This window comes from Argentina silus (assembly GCF_951799395.1).
Source record: "Argentina silus genome assembly, chromosome: 17".
NCBI lineage: Eukaryota > Metazoa > Chordata > Actinopteri > Argentiniformes > Argentinidae > Argentina > Argentina silus.
In genome coordinates this window covers 10,684,236-10,708,907 of record NC_139671.1, presented here as the reverse complement: position 1 = coordinate 10,708,907, position 24,672 = coordinate 10,684,236, and the positions used below count along the sequence as shown (strand labels likewise).

The 24,672-nt window shown below is 43.7% G+C and overlaps 4 protein-coding genes across 6 annotated transcripts in view; 1 reads left to right on the top strand and 3 right to left on the bottom strand.

The window, feature by feature from the left end:
* Nucleotides 1–1,351, bottom strand: part of fynb (FYN proto-oncogene, Src family tyrosine kinase b) — a 36,745-nt gene extending 35,394 nt beyond the window's left edge. For both annotated transcript variants that reach the window (XM_083688997.1, XM_083688996.1), the window contains exon 1: nucleotides 1,226–1,351. The gene's annotated coding sequence lies outside the window, so the exon portion shown is untranslated. The remainder of the gene's footprint in view (nucleotides 1–1,225) is intronic.
* A 1,444-nt stretch (nucleotides 1,352–2,795) lies between these two features.
* Nucleotides 2,796–9,688, bottom strand: LOC310818525 (organic cation transporter protein). 2 transcript variants are annotated; one of them, XM_083689499.1, is made up of 10 exons: nucleotides 9,298–9,688; nucleotides 8,370–8,473; nucleotides 7,384–7,538; nucleotides 7,050–7,218; nucleotides 6,722–6,845; nucleotides 6,456–6,562; nucleotides 5,481–5,692; nucleotides 4,961–5,069; nucleotides 3,568–3,780; nucleotides 2,796–3,321 (listed from the first exon to the last, which is right to left on the bottom strand). In XM_083689499.1, the coding sequence occupies exons 1-10, from the start codon at nucleotides 9,670–9,672 to the stop codon at nucleotides 3,249–3,251; spliced, it is 1,641 nt and encodes a 546-aa protein (XP_083545625.1). In that variant the 5' UTR covers nucleotides 9,673–9,688; the 3' UTR covers nucleotides 2,796–3,248. The 2 variants fall into 2 exon arrangements, with proteins under 2 accessions (XP_083545625.1, XP_083545624.1); XM_083689498.1 differs by lacking the exon at nucleotides 2,796–3,321 and having other exon boundaries at nucleotides 3,330–3,780.
* Nucleotides 9,689–13,755: 4,067 nt separating this feature from the next.
* ccn6 (cellular communication network factor 6) lies at nucleotides 13,756–19,062 on the top strand (the record flags this gene model as incomplete). Its single annotated transcript, XM_083688833.1, has 6 exons — nucleotides 13,756–13,761; nucleotides 14,125–14,199; nucleotides 15,887–16,166; nucleotides 16,621–16,869; nucleotides 17,484–17,677; nucleotides 18,017–19,062. The coding sequence occupies 6 exons, from the start codon at nucleotides 13,756–13,758 to the stop codon at nucleotides 18,296–18,298; spliced, it is 1,086 nt and encodes a 361-aa protein (XP_083544959.1). The 3' UTR covers nucleotides 18,299–19,062.
* An 11-nt stretch (nucleotides 19,063–19,073) lies between these two features.
* Nucleotides 19,074–24,568, bottom strand: tube1 (tubulin, epsilon 1). The gene is made up of 12 exons (XM_083688687.1): nucleotides 24,457–24,568; nucleotides 24,107–24,180; nucleotides 23,636–23,688; nucleotides 23,451–23,511; nucleotides 23,142–23,257; nucleotides 22,464–22,585; nucleotides 22,088–22,275; nucleotides 21,764–21,936; nucleotides 21,253–21,393; nucleotides 20,391–20,531; nucleotides 19,689–19,863; nucleotides 19,074–19,523 (listed from the first exon to the last, which is right to left on the bottom strand). The coding sequence occupies exons 1-12, from the start codon at nucleotides 24,479–24,481 to the stop codon at nucleotides 19,365–19,367; spliced, it is 1,428 nt and encodes a 475-aa protein (XP_083544813.1). The 5' UTR covers nucleotides 24,482–24,568; the 3' UTR covers nucleotides 19,074–19,364.
* Between the last annotated feature and the right edge of the window lie 104 nt (nucleotides 24,569–24,672).

Genomic DNA, 24,672 nt, shown 5'->3' with positions numbered 1-24,672 from the left:
AAGATAACAATCATTGTGCAATGAAATACACAAAAAGGGACAATGTCAGAAAAAACGTTTAACCTGCTTGAGGGACCAAATAGATGGGTCTCTCATGTTATAACACATACTTCCTGTGCAGAAGAAATATTCTGTTTGTGTGACCAAATATAGCCAAACTGTATATCTAAAATGTGTGTAACAACAATGGAACAACTAGTTGAACATGAAAACCTATGCTTTACAGAGGAGGTAACTTAAGTCCATTTATTATGAGCTGATTTTAGCTGAAGGTCAGCTTTTACAATTGATCCCAATTATCAAATTAAAGTGTGAGGCAATTTCACAAAAACAGCTTTGTCTATTCATATAGATGGAGGGATGCTCTCAAGCAGAATTCATATTTGAGGAGGTCGCACCAAGCCAAGGCACAACTACGGAGAATAATATGATGGAGGCATCATGCAATTAGAATCATTTGAAATATGCATAATAACATTGTTATTCTGGATTAGTCACTAAGTCTTGTTACAACTTTGACATACTCCGTACATGACTATAATTGCCAATGTTCATATTTTCGGTAGAGTAGCACAGTTGGAATGAAATACTCCAGAGGCACATTCACAAAATTGAATAAGCACCAGACATGTTTGAAACTGTTAATTGACAACTCTCAATTTGCGAACATTAACTTTTCACTTGTAGCCTACAAGCGGTATTCATATTCAACGAAGCTGTTCAATCACCATGTAGCGGCTAAGTTAAAGTACATTGAACATTGAGTGTATCCTTCATGCATTTAGACATGCATGAATGACATAGCGTGTTGATGGAATAGTAAACTATCCACCGAGCGGAATGCGACATATGGCTCCTAAGATGTGCGGCTATTTTTGCAGATATAATCTGCAGTGATTTTATGTTGTTATTTCTGATGAATGACACACAACGTGTTCAAGGGTAGGCAAACTGTCTAATTAGTCCATGCATTTTGTCCGTTCTTTGGCGATAATAACACATAGCCTAAGATGTTTTGCTCTTGAAAACATTTCAAAACTCAAAGGTACAGTCAAAAGATCTTGTCCCTTATCCAAACAACGGAGTTGGTGACAATTAAATACCTCATTGATATGCTGTTTATGCGTTGGCCATTTAAAATCAAAGTAATTCATTTCGCATGGGAGTAGGCAATAGAGGGCGATTCAAATAAAATAAGACAGTAAAGGACAAAATGGTTTCTTACCGATTCAAACTCGTCTAGTTAACCGGGCAGATGTATTCCATTGCAGTTGTAAAATATGAGCTATTCTTCAGTTTTTTGACAATACAGAATCGTGTGCGATTTGCGTTCCGACCCAGTCGCTGTAGCCGCTGAGTGTGATGGCGTTGGCCTTGCAGGGCCACAATGAAAGCTACGGGACCAGCGAACTGATTGACAATACTTTGAGCCAATGAGAGACACTCTGAGTGTGGCGGGGGGGGGGGGGGGGGGGGGGGGAGAGAGAGAGGATAAACAGGTCTATGTCAGTGGGCTATTTGAGACTTTTGCATCAAAAGCATTTCCACCGAGGCTACATTAGAATAGTGTGGGTTTAGTGGACAAGTTGTTGTTGTGTGTGAATGTGTGGAATAAGATAACATTGAAAGAGAGATGGCACAGGTCTTATGCATCAATTAGAATGGTGTTCTCAATTAAAGTTGTCTTTAGGGGAGATCAAAATGTTTTTCTCACAATTGTACCCATTGGTTGTATGCCCACATAGACGTATGGTTTTACCCTTATGTATTTTTTTTACAGTCAATTGTACCACACTCTGAGATTACCCTTGCGTTAGAGCACCCTCTGCTGCTGAAGCCAAATCTCATGAAACCAATAGTCTCAACATGCATGTATGCAGCAGCCATGGCTTATGCAGTACTGTATGTCCCAGTATAGGCACCTTCTTATGTCTTGATTTGATCTTTGCCCTTATTTTTTCCATGTTTTTAGGCATATAGCTGAATCTACGCAACCGATAGCATGGGAGGTGGACTTGACATTCGATTCCTTTTTGAGGTCTGAAAACATCTGCAAAACACCCAGGCATTTCTTAGAATATAGGCCTATCCTTTCATATCTGAGTTTTAGGATAACTCCGCATGCTACAAACAGTGCAACTACAAGCATTAAATATTCAGCAAAGCTTTTACAGACAAAGTAGATCTCTCCCTGTGGATGGGGATGGGCACTTGCAGCTGTTGCCTCTTGAGAGCCTCTGTTCTAGTCTAATTGAACTGCCAGTTGTTGTCTAATGTCCCCAGGCCAGTCAATCATTGACAGCCATGCATGCCTGTGCCAGCTACTCCGAACACAGAACCTGCAGTTGTTCCTTGTAAAAAAGCGGAACCTAATAGCACTGGCATCTGGTGAGGCCTCCTGAGATAGGAGGGAAATAACCTGTACTATCTTTGGTTGCCCCCAAAGATCTAAAAAACCCCTCTGTGTTTGTAATATGAAATGATACAAATCTGTTAACAATACGTTATTATACAAATGGTGTTAAATAATAATTCATATTCAAAGTCCTACTTTGGTTTAGTCAATGTAAAACAAAACAAATACATACAAATGTATATGAATGCATAAAAACACTAATGGCGATGTAACTCATAGAAACTCTTTATCCTTACAGTAATATACTGTATATCAGCTGTCAGAGAAGAAATAAGTAAATAATACGGCCAGCCCTCTCAAACATAATTTATATTATAGAATTATATTTGAGAGTGCTGACCGTATGATCAACCCTGGGCTATACAGCACCCAAAGACACTTTAATCAAAACTGAACTTTATTCAGAGTCAAGCACATCTTTTCCTTATTTTTGAGAGAAGAAACAGGTACCATTTTTCTCCAGAGAGTGGCAGTGTTAAATTAAAATCTTCCACCACCAGTGAGACACTTATATATTACAGTGGGTTGCCTAAAAAGCATTAATTCAAAACACATATTTGAGGGTTTGATCTCAAGCTTTCCAATGACAACCAAACAATGCCTGTCAAATCATAAACTGTAATGACAATGATCAAATCCCCAAAACCACATAATATTAACATGTTAACATGTTAACATCCTTATTTTGAATTTCTTCGTCCATTATGAAGGAAGACACACACAGTACTAGGATATCCATCTCACTTTCAGATGTTGATGCTCTTAAGGCCCCCTACTTTACACACAGAATGTAAGTGTTTTTAAATTAAATGCCTTGCTCCATTCCATTCTCTCAGTTTATGATACTGTCCGGGTTCTTTGGACATTGTTCATGGAGGACTGGCGTCATGATCACCTCCTCCTCACTAAAAAAGGAAAGAGAATACCATGTGATGAGCATTAATAACAAAACATAACATGTTATGAGCATATCATTATCCTACAATGACAGGGGTTAAAAGGCTATCACTGTCAAAAAACTAGTACTCACTCCCCACTCCTGTTTTGAGGACTATATTTCCAGACAATAGAATGGTTAAGAAATATAATGACACAAAGCACAAAATACGTTCTTATTCCCTCTTGTTACAACAGAGCTAGTGCAAACAGACCAGGGGTTGGTTCCCTCCACATCCTCTATAGTGTCCGGCAGGGGCTTGTTGGCTGTCTCAGGCAGCAGCAGTGTCAATGCCGCCCCTACAAGAGAACACAGTCCGAACAGCACCATGGGAGCCTCCTTACTAATACCCCTGAGGAGGTAGATGATAGGTGCCAGGACTCCCCCTGCCCGGGCACACATGGAGCCCATACCAATCCCAGTCTGCCTGTGAGCCAGAGAGAGAGAGAGAGAGAGAGAGAGAGAGAGAGAGAGAGAGAGAGAGAGAGAGAGAGAGAGAGAGAGAGAGAGAGAGAGAGAGAGAGAGAGAGAGAGAGAGAGAGAGAGAGAGAGAGAGAGAGAGAGAGAGAGAGAGAGAGAGAGAGAGAGAGAGAGAGAGAGAGAGAGAGAGAGAGACACTGTTACATTCACAGCAGGGTAATTAAAGGCTGAGGATCCAGAATGGTTTCACCACCACCACGTCCCCCAAACAATTAACAACAGCAGCTTAGCTATGTGGTCTCCCTTCTTAGTGGCTTGTGTTGCTCAAACAGGCCAAGAAGTGGAGAAGCTAAGAACATGCGTATCGTTGCACAAGGATACAAACACATGGACACAGTACGTTTTCATAGATTCCATTCAGCTGTTGAATGTGGAGGGAAGGTCATACACAGGGCAGGACACGGTCTACGATAGTGACAGATGTGCGTGAATCAACACAAAACACTTGTGACTTCTGTTGACTCAGTCCTTATCAGAGCGCTTTCAAATACCTATTGATTAAGTGTAGGCTTTGGCAACTGCTTTACAAGGAGGTATTTTTCGTTGTGTAGTAAATGATGTAAATGACACAAATGAAGTCCAATCCAGTTGAAAGAAAACATGAGCAACATTTACAATTAACCTATAACACAATGGTGTCACCTTTGTCACCTTATGTCATTGTTTTATTATTATTATTATTATTATTATTATTATTATATTGTATTGCAATGTTGGTTGTTTGATTGTTGTTTGCTGCATTGTTGAGGAGCTAGCTTGCCCTAAGCATTTCATTGCGTCGTCTATGGCTGTAATCTATGTACATGATATATAAACATTGATTTGATTTGATTTGATTTGATTTGGTGTCACACACGCTTTCGGTGTTCCTTGAAGGTGGTGTAAAAGAATCAATTATTTCTTGCTGACAACAGATAATAGTTATGTTGCATATGACATACCTCAGCCTTCTTCACAAAAACATGAGGGTCACAGAGATAATACGTATCAACAGGAGTAACGGACTATAAACAACCGCAAGGCTTATTAGAACTTGTTGTGACCTTATGGTCTAGCCCAGCAGTTATCATTAGTCAGCAGAGCAGGCAGACAACGCTATCTAGGTATCTAGGCAGGTTAATGCTCACCTGATGACAGTTGGGAACACCTCAGATGAGTAGATGTAAATTATAACCACAGAGGCAGTGATTCCAAACTTCCCCACAAACGCCAGAATGGTCCTTATAATGGAGAGGTCTGGAAGAGAAGTAATGGGGTATCAGCATTGAAATGGGTAAGTGGTACAGTATAACACCTGTAGCTAAGCCTACATTACATCCCTGTGGATCAATCTCCAGCATTCCAGTACAGTAGAGGGCTGGGGTCTGAGCTGGGTGTGAGGCTGACAGCCCATCCCTGAGAGGCCTGGACCAGGAGGTTAGGTCATTAACCCACTCCCACTCCATTACTACAAAAGGGGTTCCTTAAACACATGCATCAATGCAGCTTGCATATGTTTCTCAGTTTCGCCCAAAAGCCTTCCAAGCCACAAGACTTTCCATTGAAACAGGTTGTCCTGGTCCTTGGACTACTAAGGTGTAACAAAGTGAACTGTCCCTTTAAAGGCCAATACGCAGGCAGCAGAGCTCTGTATGGCATGGTCCATACCATCAGGGATGAAGATGGTTAGCAGGCAGGCGAGGCCTCCCACAGCAAGGAAGGCTAGCTGGGATATCCTCCTGGACCGGTTGACGGTGAAGAGGGCGATGGTGCAAGCCGGCATCTCCACCAGGCCAAAAATGAGCTGGGTGAGGTAGATGTCCGTCCCAAAGTGTGAGATGTTCAGGGACAAGCCATAGTAGACCAGCATATTGACAAACCTGGAACACACACACACAGACAGAAAGTTGGAGAGGCATTGTTCCATTCTAGGCATGGGAGGGGATGCAGCAGATGCTACTGTGATAGCAGCAACATAACTTCTTTCTTCCTCTGGTTGGCCATACAAGCCACCATGCAGAATGGTTACATACTGTACACACACACACACACACACACACGTATGCACGCACACGCACACACACACACACATGCACACACGCACACACATACAAAGCAAGTGCATGACGCAGGTGCATTTTAATCATAGCATGTTTAGTTTTAGCAGGTATCAGATGACAACAATAATGTTGTACCACAGTTATACTACAGTATACTGCTGTGTACTGGGGAGCTACCTAACCACAAACTGTCATCCGGCGTCCTCAAGATATCAATGGCTTGCACAATACATTGTAATGGAATGTGGCCATTAGTCATTCACTCAGCCGGTTCAGCCAGTCCCTGAAGCTGGTTCTGTCAGTAGGTGACAGTGACATCAAGTGAAATCAGCCCATAAGCGTAAGAGTTCATAATGATCTAACTCTGACTGGCACCAATGAATATGGAATGTTGAACAGAAACTTCAATAAAACTGGTGTGGTTTGCCTAAGGAGGTACAGCATAGTACGTGCCCTGAGAGACCTTAATCGAAAGTATCTACGGCAATCTCTGCCTCTCTAAGAGAATGGGTTGGAGGCTTATAACACATGCCAGCTTCACAAGCAATTTCACCATGACTAACATTTTTGATATTACACTCACCACAGGTAAAATATGATCAATGAGTGCTTCCTCATTTTGGGAGTACGGATGAGATCCAGGACTGTGTGCTTTTTCCTCTCCTCCATCTTCACTGTGTCTTTGTATCCCTAAAAAAAATCTGTGTTAAGAGGATTATGGCAGTGGTTTTCAAAGAAGGAATAATTAGTAGGTTCATTTGCATTTTCCACCTGCCTAGCAGTACTGTACATATATCCTTTATCAAGGCAGGTGGGATCAATCACAGCTGACAGCGTAACCAATCACACCTGACATATCTCCAGATCATCCTGCAGGGGCTTCCCATTAATAAGAGCTGCCTTGCGGAGCAGATCCATGGCCTCCTTGTTCCTCTGGTTGGCCATTAACCAGCGTGCTGACTTGGGTAATACCCTAATAATGTAGAGGAGAGGTGTTCAAGTGACCCACACTTAAACAACTAACAACTTTTTGTGCAGTCCACTTCAGAATTTGTCTTGTTGGATTTAGAAATTGAAATAGGAAGGCTGATATCACAGATTTTCCCAAAGGACAACATGACGAATGAATGAATTGAAATAGATGAATGTAGACAAAAGACCAGCCTCCACTACTTACCAGATGTAGAAGACGAAAAGGAAACCGGGCACTGAGATTGCCAGCTGGAGCTTGCGCCAGTCTCGGATGAGGTAGGCCATTCCTGCTAGGATAATGTAACCGGACCCAAAGAAGTAGTTGGGAATGATACCAGCCAGCATGCGGTGTTTTGAACACGTCCACTCAGTGCCTACAGCAGGGTCCAAACATACAGAAAATAAGGGGGTATATCGAGGATTCAGATCAGCATCAAAAAGTCCTAATTTGCTCAGATCACAATACAATTATTCAGAATAAAAGAATAGTGAGAATAGTGGAACTTTATAAATGTTATTTGTTGTTATGGGAGACTGACCTAAAACAAACATGGTCATGATGACTGCAGAAATACTTGTTCCAACCACAAAGCGCAGAAAACTGTAGATGTAGAAATTTGGGGCGAACGCAGCACTAACCCCAAAGGTTGCCTGAATGGTCAGGCCAACCAGGATGATGGGCCTGCGACCATATCTGAAACAAGAGGAGAGGTCATCAAAAGCACTTGAAACGGTTTGGCTTGAGGTGTTCTTACTCACTGTAGAGCACTGGTGTGTTGAGTTCGCGGAGAGTGTGGGACGTGATGAAAATTATACTCACTCTTTAATCAGAATCAGAATCAGAATCAGAATTATTTTATTTGCCCAAGTATATTTGCACATACAGGAAAGTGACTTGGTGAGGTTGGTGCATGGGACATAAAAAACAATAGCAAATATTGACAAGAAATTTAAATAGCAAAATATTAACAAAATAGCAATAACAAATTTACAAATTATAAATTTGTTATTGCTATTTTGTTAAAGGGCATTTCAAAGAAAAGCACTGCCTCTGCCTATAAATATAAATTAATGAGGCTGCTACTATTGAAATCTCTGTGCAGAGATTTCTGTACTGTATGTAATGTCTGACCCATATGATGCAAATATAACCCTAAATACACAGAGGAAATGCACTTGGAAATAAAAGCTGCAAAGTGCATTTCTAGTTCACATGAACAATATTTGTAATAGCATTTGTGGGCTCATTGTAGCCCTGGTGAAAGACGTTGTGAGGGAAAACATAAAAAGGATTACCCAATATTACTAAATAAGTTTAGTCTGAACTTTTACTTACAAACATCATGTATGTAGTGCAAATAATTTCTCGCTGTTGATATTCACTTTGCATAATCTGATATATAGTTTGTTACCAAAATGTTTCATGGATCCTCTTCAATGGACTGTAACTGAACCATACGTAAGAACAAAGAACACTGGGGTGTCAAATGGTTGAAGAAGTACTGTACAGATGTTGTAGACTTACTTATCAGCTAAGGAGCCGAACACCACAGCGCCAACGAGAAGGCCAAACATGTAGATTGAGGAGCCAATGTAGTTCAGATTGGCATTGTCACACACCAGATCCCACTGTCAAGATCAGAGAAGACATTATTCAGTTGAAAAGTCACATTACTGAGAAGCTGCATTACTTGTTAATTCTTTGACAACCATCTACTGTGCAAGTCTCTGATTCCAAAGCTATAATCTGTAAAGAAACAGTACTATACAGTACATCAAGGTGAAGGTGTTTCACTCCAGCATGAGTCTGTACTTTGACTGTGCCCTACTAAGTTGCCCCTGAGCGATAGCACGTGCGAGCCTTGTTTCTCAGAGGATTTCATTTACATCTCTAAAAGGGCCACCTGGAATGCAGAAGGGCCAAGTTATCATCCACATCGCCTCCAACAGTGAGACTCACAGTGGAGATTTGGGCCTAGGCTAGAGTTTGTGAATCAAAACAGTTTCTATGTGCTGAGACCTATCCACTGTGGTTACTTTCACTGTTGAGGGTTCGTTACATGGCTGTGTGAAGCACCACGGCACCCAATTATAAAATTCCAGTCACATACTGTATCCTCCCCAACTCCTACAGGTCCACATGTCATAGCATGGCAAAGGGGAACTGGCCAAGCCTTTTGGAGAGGCCTAGAGGATGCCTGAACCACAGGAGTCCATCTCTCTGCCCTCTCTCCCACCACCTGTAGTCCGGCTCAGACATCACTGCCACTACACTGTTACAGTACATAGAAGCAGCGAAGGCCCTGGAGGAGGAAAAAGACCTCCACATACCAAGCTGCTTAGGGACTTCACATCACATCAATTCATGTGAGAACTTTTGTACAAGGGTGTTGATCATCTTTGGGCCCCAGACTGAGAGGGCCGCCTTTGGGTTTTATTATGTTGCCACTCACCTCAGTTACAATGGTGCTATGGAAGGTCTCTTTGCTGAATTCCCAGCCCCCTTGACAGCCCCCGGCAGCTTGGCTGCCGTTAAGGGCCAGGCCACCGCTGTGATTCAGCTGGGCCAGCGGGGAGCCGGGGGCCGAGCAGGACAGGCTGGGGTCATCGTCAGGACCGGCCACCAGGCTGAAGTTCCATTTGGAAGAGGCTGTGCTCGGGGATGAGGGCCAGGTGGAGCGACAGAGATGAGGAGGGACGGCGCCTGTGAAGACAGATACCAGCATGTGGAATGCCAGCAGAATATGGGGAAGGCTAATCCATATATACAGGATCTTCTGGAACTTGCCAAATCCCCCGATTTGAGCAAGAAAATTGTCAAAATTCATGCTCTTGCTCTCTAGCTGTTCCTCCTAAACTCAACTTCAGTAGTGGTCCCTCAAGTAGCAAGAATACCAAAGGTGTTTCAAAGTCTGAATGGACTGAGGGTCGAGTAAGACAATTTCCTCATTCCGATGTCAGATGTTTAAACCTGGGAGCAGACTATTCAAAAATGTCTGAACCTTGAAATGAAATGCCAGTGATGATCATTATCATATTTCTCAGGTTCACGTGTGAAACCCAGCATGTCACGCTTTCAACGACTGGAGTACAATAGAGACTATAGATTAGATTAGATTAGATTAGATTCAACTTTATTGTCATTGTGCAGAGTACAAGTACAGAGACAACGAAATGCAGTTAGGCAACGTGCATGGAATCCTGTGAATGCAAGAGTTGTGAATAGTCAATAGGGGAGTATGTGGTGCATTGCCTCACTGTCTGATGGAGAGGAGACCAGGAAGCCAAAGAGAATCTGTTTGTAATTTGTGATCACCGGTTGTTATAAATGGTGCTGTTCACCAACATCTATGACCATTGCTATAAATAGCTACCTATAGAACAGGCCGGATAAAAGAGATTAGTGGAAAATCTACCAGTTGTTCAAGGGGAAAGTGGAGATTTCATAACGGAAACTTAATCTTTGAGTTGAGCTGGATACTGCATGCAATGGCATGACATCACCCAAAGAGAAATAGAAAAAAAAACATTAGTAAAGAGGCAAACAGCTGGGCCGCGAGAAACGCACAGGGCTATTTTCAGTTAATGCCTGTTTGCAGAGCGGTCACAGACCCATCAGTCCAGATCAGTGGGTGGTATGTATGAAGCAAGAGTGTGTGCTCTGCAGTGTTGTGTCTGGGTGCTGATTTGCATTGTCTGTGTGATATGAGCATGTAACTCCCTGCCCAGCTCTGGGGCCCAGTCAGGCTGAGCAGAGAGCAGAGACCTGAGGCCAGTGCCCACTGTGTGTGCCTACTGCACATACCAGGGGAGGCTGGTGGAGGACAAATCGGAGGACGGGCTCATTGTAATACATGGGATGGAATTAGGAATGGTATCAAACACAATACCATTCCTCATTCCATTCCATGCATTACAATTTCCCAATTTCTGATCACATCAGCCCGTGGAAAATCACCACCGAGTGTTCAGGCCAGACAAGCCCAAAACCCCACGGTGAGCTACAAGTCCAAAGCTTCAGGTGAGCTACAAGTCCAAAACATCAAGAAGATCAAATTCAACAAAGACCAAGATCTGAGACACCGAATCATACCCTTATACGAGTCATCAACCCCCCCGATTCCGCAGAGGGAACAACTTGCTAAGGCATGCCTTGGTTGAGTTTTTGATTAGACTGGAAAAAGGCCATGCTCCTTGTTGTTGCAGTAATTGAAGAGGTTTGCGGTAGTGAGAGGGAATGAAAATTCCATGAATGTGACCAAAGTGGAAAGTAGTGTATGCTTAAGTCTTTAGACTGGTTTACAGACCAGTGAGCTGGAGCACACTCCTTCACAGAGCGCTGGATGAAAAAAGCAGCTGGGGAGGGGAGAGTTAGTGTAGGAGTTATCATATATATACAGTATATATCATTCAAAGAGAGAGAGACAGAGAGAGAGAGAGGGAGAGAGAGAAAGATAACAAGAAGAGAGAGAGAGAGAGAGAGAGAGAGAGAGAGAGAGAGAGAGAGAGAGAGAGAGAGAGAAGAGCATGTATTCCTCATCACTCTGTAATGTTCCATGCAGGCTTTCAGAAAAAGGGGGAGGGACCGAAAACGAATCTGGCCAGTCAATTCATTGCTAACTGCATGGCATTCCTGGCATTCCTCAGTGGAGTTAATGCTGTGGCTAAATGTCACCTCCATTTCCTCACATACAATGTGACCATCTCCCAGTGTTTCCAGATTAGGGCGCAGGTCTGATACAGAGGGTCTGTCACCAATGGTAGCCTATAGTTATTTGCCCCTGTTCACTCACCCAAGGGCAGGAGGGGAGGGGAGGGGAGAGGAGAACGGCAGACAGGAAATGGTCACAGCAGGCCAGACATTTAATCACTGAATTGAGTTAATTGAAGAACCCATGGCACGAATCTCAACAACTTCCAGCTTTTCTTCCTCGTCTTCTTGTTCTTCAACGTCTTCTGAGCTGAGATGTATGGAAATGTATTGCATTTGCAACACCATCATCACTCATCATCTACAGTATGTATTTCATTGACATAGTTAGATAACAGAACAAATGCAACGGCAAGCAGTAGTATCAAAGCTGTCCACGAACCATACAGTTACTGATGATGAGGCAGAAGATCTCACACACATATATTCTCCCCGATCAATACTCTAGTCAGCTGTGATACAGCTCTTTATTTTCTGCACAGTATGTTGTAAAAGGCATTACCTGCAACATTCTGAAGGCATTATCTGCAAGTTCAGACATAAAAGGGATTTTGCTATGAACTGAAACAGTTCACGGGAAGATGGTGTTTTGGATACAAACACTTAATACAATCATGAATCCTGTAATACTGCTAGTGATAAAAATGGCTCAGTGTGCCCCCTTGTGGTAAGATGGATATATTCTATGCAATAGGCAGTTACAGTACAAAGCTCTCTCTGCGAACCGCTAACTCATGGTTATGCAGCTATAGTATGCACTGACCATAAAATAAAATAAACGTTCATAATTCCAACCATATGACATTTTGTGAAAAGTAAAAAAGAAACAATAATAATACTACAACATATGATATCAGCCAAGATAAAGTATAGGGAGTGTACTTCATAACAAGTGTACTGAACAAGTACATTATGGCTGTTTCAGACCAGCAATGTGTGTAGTGTCCATGTTTGTGTGTGTGTGTGTGTGTGTGTGTGTGTGTGTGTGTGTGTGTGTGTGTGTGTGTGCGCGTGCAGTAGGCAGCAGGATGCCATTGGCCTTTCCGTCACTTCATTAAGAAACTCATAGAGGCATTTCTGTGTGACCCCAGTCTATAAGCACCTCCGTCACAGCATCCTGTCCATAGACTCCCTCCTTGTGTAAGCTCAGCGGCAGAAGGAGGGGACACGTGGAGCCGCTTGTGTAAGGCTCTTAAGTTCAATTTGGGTTTAAAGTCAGACTGCCATTCGATACATGGAGCCCTGACTGTCAGCTAATCTCCTCACTCAGCCTCCCTTTCATCTGCTCTGCAGTTCTTTCAGTTTAAGATCCCCCCGGCACTCTGCCATTGAAGTGTTACTGTACCTAACACTGCCAAAAATGTACACATCAAGTGGACCCTTGGTGGTTGTCAACATACAGTACAACAACATCACATTACCATTCAATTAAGTACTGTACCAACATTAATGTAGCATGATGGCTCATGATGAGTTGGATAGTATTCTCACGATTGTTCAGAGAAGGGGAGGTGGGGTACAGGAGGGCTTGGTATTGCATTAGCACCTCTAGGGCTTGAATGTGGGCGTTTGGGGTACAGTGCTTAGTTGACACATACTCCCTAAGTGTGCTCTCCTGCCTCAGTCTTTAATCTCAACACAGCATGCCTTGACCCTTATTTATGTCGCCCATATCCCTGTGTTGTAACTGTCATTCCTCAGACTCTAGTAACAACACAGTATTAATGGTGTGTTACAAAGTACACAAGTACTTGCTTTCTTATAGCAAAATAATGGAGTTGAGCTTTTTGTGTTAGTAGAATAAGGCGGTTTCTTATTCCACTTATTCCACTGTGTAATAACACAAAATGGTCCACTACAAATACCACACATGTACCAGAAATTGCATAACCACATGTTAATAGAATGGTGTTTTTGTTTTAACTATAATGTTGTTCGAAGAGTAATTCAACTGTTACTACACAGGTAGGGGCAACAATGTGAAATGTCTGTCACTGACGTACTTTTCGGTGTTAGTTACAGTTGATGTGGCAATACCTACGGCAGTTACATGCACTGAGATTAAACAACCGCAGCTTTGTGTACGATCTTAGATCTTAGATTAGATTTATGGCCCTGTCAAATATTGCGCCTATGATATGGCAGGCAGGGTATTTACGTGTAGCTGAATGGTCCATGGAGCAGCCCAGGCTTTTAGGGGATGGAGGTACTGGCTGTGAGAGGGACCTCTTTACCCAGTGTCAACACTGAAGGAATGTGAACTCAAATATATCCAGGTCGACCAAAACAAGGACATGCCTACTATGTAACGCTACATTAAGACAAAAAACCTATACACTTGTACACGAGTGGAGATGATTACTTTTGAATTAAATTAGTTCACATAAGGTCTCACTTTAATGTATGGATGTAATGTAAGCAAATATGAAATGTGGGAGTATTGGGAGGTAGCTAGATGGTTTATAGAAAGAACCATTCGTAATTTTGAGAATCAAAAACAGATACGTCTAATATGAATGTGCTTGTGTTGGGTGATAGGACTGCAGACTAAGAATAAACATGGAGGCAGGACTCTCGAGGAGCAGCCGGACCAGGCAGTTATGAAGAGAAATATTTCTCCTTTGGATCAGTAAGCCACGGAAAGGTGTGTTTGGAGAGGAGACAGAGGGGAGCTTTGTGCCCCTCTCCACCAGGTCAGCTCTCTCGATCTCTCTTCCCCCTTGCTCTCTTTCCCATTCCCCTCCCTCTCTCCCTCCTACTCTCATTTTCTCGGGCTCTCAGAGCTCACACAAGCCTGAATACTTAAAAGATGCTATCTCTACTCTGCTGTTCCCTCCTGGTCATTCTAGCTCAACAGGTAAGAGAAGCCGCTTCCTTTTCTCTCTTGCCTCACAATTACAGATGAGCTGTGTCTCCTCCTTTCCTGATAGGACAGCACTTGATATGACACTCAACACCTGCCTTTTATGGAGAACCTGGGTGTTGATAACATGCCATAGAAAGAGAGGCTAGGTTGCTGTCAGCATATGGCATCAGTTGGACAGAGGTTATATGCCTTACTGTACATTACCGTATGTTGCACCTGAAAAGGTTCTTTCTTGGGAAAATATTTTCTTGGACTTATATTATATTATTTTCAACCACAAATTGATTGAAGGATTGTTGTTAATGGATTCAAGAATACCTGTAAACAAATGTCAGGCTTGTAGAGTGGTGTACAGTACCAATGAAATAAGCAGAGGGAAAAAAGGCTTCCTTTTTAAAATCACATTTTAAAGAGAGTACTTCCTGGCCAAGGAGGCAAAGTTTGTGGACTGTGTTTTTCAAAGGTTTCAGAATGTAGATCTGTTTTCACACCACGAAATGAGCTCATTCTGTAAACCTGGCAGAAAGGCTTCAGATTTTTGGCATAACCTTCAGTGACCCTGGGAAGCGGGGAAGAGACAGAGGCACTAGCCCTCACTACAGTATGGACACACACAACTGACAGCACACAGAGATTGCATCATAGTGAGTGGGCATTAGACCATACAAAGTCTCTTCTTCCACTGAACTGGCCTAGTTCATAACACAGTTGTGCTACATTTTCATTTGCTGGACTAGAATCATCATGATAGATCATGATAGATAGTTGTATTTTTGTTTCAAGGAATTATTTCCACACAGTTAAACTGAACAGCACACTATGCACATACTGTACAAAATACCTACTCTACTCTCTCTTGTTTACATCTAAGGGCTAGGTTGAATTGTACAGTTATTAGGCTAGAGTTGTTTTGATGTACTCTGTGTTCGCTAACCTTCTATTACTTCAGTGGTAAAAATACATCTGACAGGGAACAGTCATATTACTGCATGTACCCTATTTAATTATATTACTCAAGTATACAACAATGTTTGCCTTAGGGAGTAAAGCCACTCACTGACCATAGTGAAGTCACTTCATAGTGAAGTTATCTTTCAGAACATGCACAGCAGTAAATAAGCTAAAGGCTAAGGAAGGACAATGAACAATGAATCATTTACAACATGCCCTCCAGGGATTAAGTCTAAAAGTTTAAAATGGAAACATTTTGACATTATAAGCCACAACACATCACTAACATTACCTTCATGCATGTCCAATTCATTTACTGATTCACTTAAGATAGGAGCTGGATCTGATGCTAAACCTCCGAGGCTCTCTAACCTTTGAGTAACCTTCATCCCTGTCATACATCATTAACTATAGGAGCCTAGTCTGGTCTCTAAAAGGGCCTATCCCAATTCCCCTTATAACAATGCTCTCTACTCCAATAACCCACCAAGGACAATGTCCTCTGTCTTTATAGTCTCTGTGCAGGGCTCAGAACCATGGGCAGCTGCTGGCTCCGCAGGGCGGCAGGGCAGTGGGTGAGAGGAAGCCCTTCTGTCATTGGCCCTGTAAGTGTCGTGCCAAGCCCCAGTGTGCCCCGGGGGTGAGCTCTGTGCTGGATGGCTGCGGCTGCTGCAAGAGCTGTGCCCGGCAGATCGGCGAGTTATGCAACGAGAGGGACACCTGCGACCCACACAAGAGCATGTACTGTGACTACTCCACCGACAAGCCACGATATGAGGTCGGAGTATGTGCCTGTGAGTGATCAGTGAATATATACAGTAAGACATGAGCAATCAATACAGTTCCAACTAGATTAAAAGGCTAAATAATCGATGACTTGTCCTCAAAGACATCTGTAACTGACGTCCAGATTGTGCACACACTAGCTAATCAAAAGAGCATGTGCTGTGTGCATAGGGAAAAAAACAACAACCACCGGCCAATCCTGCAATTCCACGCTACTCACTCAGGATTTGCATAAACCTGGAGATCAATAGCACTGAAGAACTCATTTTCTCTGGTTCTTTGATCATCAAAGCAGACCATTAGTAAGGTCACTCACATTCTCATTGAGGCAAGCAATCCTAGGCCAACCACGGGAGACAGACAAACTAATATCAGAAAAATGCTGCAAGCAATGTTCTCCATAGCCTAGGCAGTAAACAGAGCACTGAGGTGTTTTTCATTTCTCCCCTCCCATTCTCCTAGACATGATGGCAGTGGGGTGTGACCTGAATGGGGCCCACTACGAGAATGGCCAGGCCTTCCAACCCAGCCCCATGTACAAGTGTACATGCATCGCTGGGGCCATCGGCTGCACTCCCGCTTTCATCCAGAAGCCCGCTGGTCTCCTAGGCCCCGCCCCTCTGAGGGGCAACGGGCCAGTGCCAGCCGGCCTCCGCGGTGCCCAGCACCCAAAGAAGCATCAGCAGGATACAACTTACAGGGCCATGCCAGGTGTGTGTTTGCAGAGAAAACCAGGGGCGAGAATCGCCAGCTTGTCTGGCCTCGGAATGCTAATTGCTGTCAAACTAAGCTGGATGGAAAAAGAGGGAGCGGGCATTTGATTACTTTGGCGGGGAGCGCAAAGAGCGGGGCTGACTGTGGTCAGCCATGCGGAGGAGAAGGGTGGATGGTCCCAGTTATAAAAGCCCATAGAGAGAGCACTGCTCATTTTTCATCAAAAGCACCAAAGGCCTCTTTCAGTATGCTTTGATGTATTTGAGTAAATTTCGCTTTGCTTGGCTTGCAAAACCAGAAACGTCCTGCCTTCGTCCATGACTTCAATCACTGGTGCCTAGAGAGAGCACGTCTGTATGATTACACATCCATGGGGTTGACTGAGATTCACACTGTACAATGAGGTAATTGAAACCATCTTGGCGTGCCTAAAGATAATTTATCTCTGACTGTGGATCCAATCATCTGTAGAGGGCTAGGAGATGATCAAGGACTTTCAGTTCACTAACAGCAAAGGGCTCTCAGTTCACTAACAGCATGTGCTCTGTGGCATGGCATTCTGTCTGCGGTCAGGGTGTTCACACAATACCCTTTAACTGTAATACTGAAAGCTTACAGGGATCCTCCCTTAGTCTGGAAGAAGAACTGCCTGATCCAGACCACGCCCTGGAGCCCCTGCTCCAAGACCTGTGGCCTGGGAATCTCTGTCAGAGTCAACAACGACAACAGCAAGTGTGAGATGAGGAAGGACCGCCGCCTCTGCCTGCTGCGGCCGTGCGAGAAGAGTGCTGTGAAGAAATTGAAGGTGACCACCAGCCAGGGTCTCTCTAGGTGTTGACAGTGCTCTAGTCCAGACAGTGATGATCGTAACGCTAAAGAAATGCCCTCTATGCCCACGTCATCCCACGACATGATGTCTGGTTGTAAACATTAGAATGGCCTTGGATTTAATGTACTGTACTGTACATGCCAAACAAAAGGAGAGCATTATTCTATCTACACATAGGCTACAGCACATAGACAACGCACATGCTCCAAAAAGACACGTTTTCTAGTTTACATGATTCTAAGTCAATTATAACGATCTGCATTCTGTTGATGAAATACTGGATCTAAATACAGTATATCCCCTTTTTGTGTCTAGATGGCCAGAGGAAAGACGTGTCGGCCCAAGTTCCAGGCGAAGAAAGCGGAGAAGCTGACCCTGTCTGGCTGCACTAGCACCAAGAAGTTCAAGCCCACCTACTGCGGCAGCTGCACTGACAAGCGCTGCTGCGTCCCCAACAAGTCCAGCATGGTGACCGTCGACTTCAGCTGCAAGGGCGGCTCCAACACGCGCTGGAAAATGCAATGGATAACTTCCTGCGTGTGCCAGAAGAAGTGCAACGACCCGGGGGACATGTTCTCAGAGCTGCGCTTCCTCTAGGCCTCGCCAGCCACCTTTCTACCTCAGAGAGAGCACCATCCATGCCCACAGGCACTAACACAGGCCTGGCCAAACTGCCGCGTCCTCCCGTCTCTGACTGAGTGGTGGTGGTAGGTTGGACTGAACCCTGGTCATGGTTCGGTCATGAAGTTCTCCTGGACAGTGCCTGTGTTCTATGGCTATAACGCTGAAGGGCTTTTTAATGGAAAATGAAAACCCATGGAACCTCAACTCATGAAGTATGAATGGAGAGAGACAACTAGGGCTGGGTAGATTGCTTGACAATAAATAGGAAGGAAAATCGTACAATGTACTGTAAGTGACCACAATATGGTATCAGTTCAGGACACATAGTTATCTAACATGGATTGTGGAGGCTATATATAGGAACTCTGATAACTGTTGTTTGATGTTTTATAGTTGTATCAGGAGGTCCAGTGGTGGCAAAAGAGAGTAAACAACAATCTTGTTCTGGGTCAACTCATGCAAAATCTTACAGCATCTTCATAATCTAGTGAGCCATTGATAGTCAAGTCATGTCTGTGACTGATTCACTAAGTCCTCTTGGCTCTCCAACTTACTCTTTTCTGCAGCTGTAGTTACAGATTTCCTTTATCAACCCTCACACTGCAACGGGCAGGATAACAATCAGCATTCCTACCTGGCAATTCACAACATCCTCCACTAAACTACAATACATTGCCACCACTGTCATGCATACTTAATAAAAAAATAAAAATAAAATTATTTAAAATGTTTTGTTAGTACAGCACAGTATTCTTTATTTGGTCCTGCATTGATGACTACATCTTCTGTTGTATGGCATCAATAGTATCTAACAGGCAATTCATGGTTATTTACACTGAAGGACTAAGAATATTTCTCTTTATGTACAAGTATCAAAAATATAGAAAAAACGCATACAGTACACACACACACAATCAAGGAAGCACGCACTGCACTGCACCGCACACACACACACACACACACACACACACACACACACACACACACACACACACACACACATTCCACTATGTGTACAGAATGTTAACACAGAGGACCTTCATGTAGCAATGGTGAGTCTGGGTGCATCGGGCATCAGTCTGTTCTTGGTGGCATCCAGCTGACTGTATTCCTCTATCAAGGAGTTGAGGGAGGAGATAGCTTCCGTGAAACAGCCTTGCTCCATACCCTCGACGTGCAGGTAGTGATGCAAGTGAGCCTGCAAAAAATGTAATCCATGAAGTCAGTACTATACTGTACTGTATGCTTGCCTTGAAGACTGATATCAAAAACACTGGACATTGACTGTTTTGTTCAAAAGCCTTTGGTTAGTTGAAGATTTGTTGTGGCTGAAGTTCATGCTGATGTAACCAGTGCTGTTTACCTTCTTCCTGTAGAGCTTGGTGAAGCGGTCTCTGAGCGCGGTGAAGGTGGGCTTCACACAGGTGTTGTTGGCCAGTGCCAGGAGGGAGTGGGAGTGTCCCACAGGGGGCACTGAACACAGACTTGTCTTCCAGCCTTCCTGGTTCCATGAGACAAAGGGCAGCGTGGGCCTCAGCCTGGAAGTAGGAAAGAGCGAGACTAAACCAGGGGTTTATGACTAATCTGCCTACATACTAGGCATAAGATAGCAGCCGGTTCATCCAGGGTTCAAATCATAAATATATGTAAATTAAACAACATAGGTGCAAAATATTGTTGGAATCCATGTCCATTTACTAAGCGTGCCACGAGGGTACTTTACTCGGGGGAACATCTCCCCCTAATGTACATCATGGTCTCACACAGGTATGTGCTCTCATACCTGCTCCTGTTTCTGTTTCTCTTGAAAACATGCCACATGAAAAAGTTCTACAGGGAGAGGGGAGGGAGAGCGGGAGCTGAATGGGGCAGTCATGAATAAAGGGCCTCGGTTTAGCATAAACACAGAGCGTTGAATGGGAACACTATTGGAGAGAGCGCCTGGGAAGGTCATCTCTGGGCCTATGAGTGTGGGTGAACTGGCAGCCTTCTGTAGCCTGCTTTTACTGTATGACAGCTAGGGAATGATGTGGGAGGATGGCGCTCTGGGTCTCTGTTCTCTCACCTGTCGATGTTCCTGCGGAGGTCAGACACCTGCACGTTGCCCCGGACCATGAGGGCACAGGCCAGGTAGAGGCTGTGCTTGGGGTCGGCCCGGATCAGCTGGTGGTCCTTACTGAAGGCATCCGTGAACATCTGATCCAGCCTGAACCATTGAAGACAGACAAGAGACAGGGAGAGCATAGCTCAGAACAACACAAATACACACACAAAAACACACATACACACACACACACACACACACACACAGAGCAGCACTTTCTAACCACACTACTGTACTCCACTGTAATGTTACAGCACACTGTACATGTACATGCCTAGACATGATCCAGTTTCATTCTAATGATAAATGATACTATGAAATGTGTGAAAAGGACAAACTGTGTGCTGCTCACATGTTTCCCTAGTTCACCCAGAGATAATACTGCCATCCCCAACACCCCCCTGTACAGGTTTCTCTCCTGTAATTACATTTATTAAAAGCATTGTCTGCCAATAGCCCCTGGTCTTAGCATAGATTACTTTTTCTTATGATTGCTGGATAGATGATTCACTTACTTAGATAAATGTATTTGTTGTAAGTCGCTTTGGATAAAGGCGTCTGCTAAATGCCATAAGTGTACATGTAAATGTACTTTGAAACAGCATGATTAATCATGATTTAAAGAGCGCGGTATGTCAAGCTATCTCTGTCACCTTCACTCTCTGTAAATCTGTGAAAAGAGCAGCATGGTATGAAAGAGTGTTGCCATTTGCGACGGTCAACAAAGAGCACTTGTACAGAAGGGAGGTGAAAATGTAATAGAGTTCCCGGGAAGTCCAAACAAACAGGGGTAAAAATAGCTGCAGGCAACAGCAGACCAGACCTTCTAGTAGGGATGTTGACATCAGACAGGGTGTAGAGGGGGGTGAGGCTGGGCACCAGGTAGTGCAGTCGAGGAAAGGGAACTAGGTTCATGGCGATCTCGTTCAAGTCCATGTTGAGTGATCCCTCAAAACGAGCAGAGCTGCCGCAGAGAAGAAAGAAATAACTGTTTTAAACATCAATCAAAGAATCATGTTTGGATAAAAAAAGAACACACAAATGCAATTACTTCAGTCCTCCTCTTTATTGGCATGAATAACCCCCTTTAAACATGCCAGGATTGTACTGTGCAATTACGTCGCTGTTGGTGGTGGGTGGGGGCATTTGTTATTCTATTGCAGCTCCTGTATTATTCCTAGTTTAATGGCCTTTGATCTGGTCAAAAACAGATTTGTTTTTACAGTGACAGTAAATTGAGTGGGAGAGGACACCTCCAGGGCTCTGTGAGGACACCTCCAGGGCTCTGTGAGGGTGAATAAAGGCTGGTAGCCTGTCTCCAGTAGCTACTGTACCTGGTGAGATTGAGCAGCAGGTTGGCCACGATGTTGTTCATGGCATCAAAGGGCTTCTCTGCTCCACTGACCCCACCTTTGCCTGAGATGAGGGTGCTGTCTCTCTTAATGACAGAGCCTGGCTTTGCACTGTGGGCCATATGCCTGATCTTGTTCACGATGTCCACCAACGACTTGAGGGAGGGTTTAAAAAATAAATGAATAAATCACAAAAACAAAGAAGAAGCAAACTGTTTAGCCTGTCATACCTCACAATAATTCAAAGAAATCTTGAGGTACGGCCACCGCACTAACTCAAGGATTCTGACACTCAAGCTCACAGACCTGGTTCTCCACAGGTAGAACACAGTCGGCGTGCTCAGTGAGTTCTCGCATGGCCAGGACACTGTTGTAGGGGGAGGTGATGACATCATCCTCAGCTGAGGGGTAGACTGAAGTGACGATACGGCAGACCTGTGGGAACTCCTCCTCCAGAAGGTTCAGCATACGGGTGCCCAGGCCTGAACCAGTCCCTGACAATCACAGCATGGAGCACAACAACACATCATGGCCGTCCACAACCTTCCACTGAAATGACTGATAGCACTAAGGGCCTGCCATAACCAGAGATTTAATTCCATTTCTATGGTCAGAACAATATCCATCTATAAAAGAGTCCACCTTTAATTGAATAGTTAGGATGAGACACACTGATCCTTACCTCCACCCATTGAGTGAATTAGGAAGAAGCACTGTAGACAGTCACAATGCTCTGCAGCCTTCCGCAGTTTGTCCACTATCTGCTCTCTGTATGCTGAACCATATGTCATGTGTCCCACTGCCCTGAAGAGGAATGGAGCGGAGGCACATCTCCTTAAACATGAATTCACCCAAGATCCTTTTCAAAGCTAGAGTGGTAAAAACACAAGACTGAAGCAACACTGTGATTACAGTAGGTATGGCTCCAGTACACTCTTACTGATGTACTATAAGCAGTGCGTAAAATTCCAGGAAAATGTCATGGTGAGCTATTTACTATGTTCCCTGAAAATGGCCCCTCCCAGTGTCTTGACTGTTATATTAGAGAGACATATAGGCCTATGTAATTTCAGACAGAGGTCCTATTTTTACAATGACTTCAGGGCGAGGAAAGCCAGGGTTGTACTGTAATTACTTCTCTTAGACAAGCATCATCCACCACTAGCTTTCACATGCATCAGGCCAGGTGTCCGGGCTTAAAAAACCTTCTGGTACACCTGCAGTAATGGAATACTACCAGAAATAGAAAGAAAAATGGCATGTTCATAGAGAAAGAGAAAAAAATGAGTTTCATAAGCATCATGTTGTGTGTGGCCATATGGGCAGGTGAGATGGCATCCGGGGGCAAGCAGTATCTCACCAGTTGTTGCCTGACCCAGAGACGTCAGTGATAAACTGAGTGCTGTCAAACACTTCTCTCAAAGGCCCCTGTAGGATCTCATTAACCACGCCCTCCTCCATATCCACCAAGACCGCCTGTAGAAAAGGCATTGCTCTTGTGAGAGGGTGTGAAGCACACACACACACACACACACACACACACACACACACACACACACACACACACACACACACACACACACACACACACACACACACACACACACACACACACACACACACACACACCATCATCTCGCAAAGCAATAAATCAACACCAAAATTTTACCCTGGCCTTCAGGGATCTGATCTTTCCTCCGGTGATGTCACAGGCTCCCCCGTCACTTCGCCTGGGAATACACACAGGGAAACGGTTGTTAAAAGTGACTCTATTTGGTTGATTTAGTAGGCACATGTCAAGGAACATGTACAAGCTGGGTTGTACGGATCAAATCAGGAGTGGCATGGAATTACCTTGAGTCAACATTCCGAAAGAAGCTGCTCAGAGCCTCATCATATATTCCTTTCTGGATTTCGGAAAAAAATAAAGGAATGTTAGAGATTCTCTAGATGAGGTGATAAACATGTGGACTGGAAACCCAACTTCCTGTGCCATTTCACACAACAGGTGGCTTCTAGACTTCATTGCCAAACAGCATACTCAACATGGTTTTGCACTTCATAATCAAATGACAATATGTACATGGAAGTGAACTAAAACAATATAACACATTTCCTGACCATTCAATTGATTGTTTTTGATCACCATAATGCTGCTGTTTGTGATCTCATACACAGCAAAACCTACTATTAATTTCCCTTAATAGGGATTTTTTAAATTTCCCTTCTCAGCCTGTCACATACACAAACTTTAGTACTGTATAGCAGATCAAAATGACATGTTGACTCACATAGACTAAGTGACAATAATTATTTTTTACCTACTTTATTGACATAGGCATGTTCCCGCAAGGCAAGATCCCAAAACCTGCAGCCAACCTGGTTACCACATTGTCCAACTGAGGAGCACATATCATGAACATTATATTACACTCACACTAGATCACAGTGGCATGAGGTTGCAAATAGCAACCAACCAATAATTAACATTGCCTGCCATGACTATGACTATGGCCACCTTGTAGGCGTAGAGTTGCCACTTGCCAATCAAATTTGAAGAGTCTCTAAATGCTTAATGGTAAGATAGCTCCCATATATGCAACGAAAACAAGACAATAGACACGTAACAACAAGGAAGTCAGCTACAGTTCACTCTGCAACAGGAGCACACTCACCTTGAACAACTACTGATTGTGTCATCACTGCAAACAAAACTCTAAGATGTTAACTTTTCGCAACATTGACGTTTACAGTACTGCGTTATCAAACTGATAAAGACAGTTTCAGATCCGCGCCATACGTTTGCTGTTCGTCGTATGTTGATGACGTTTTGTCATGGAAACGGGAAAACTTTGGACCGGTTGTTTTCCCAAATATTTTCCGCATCACTT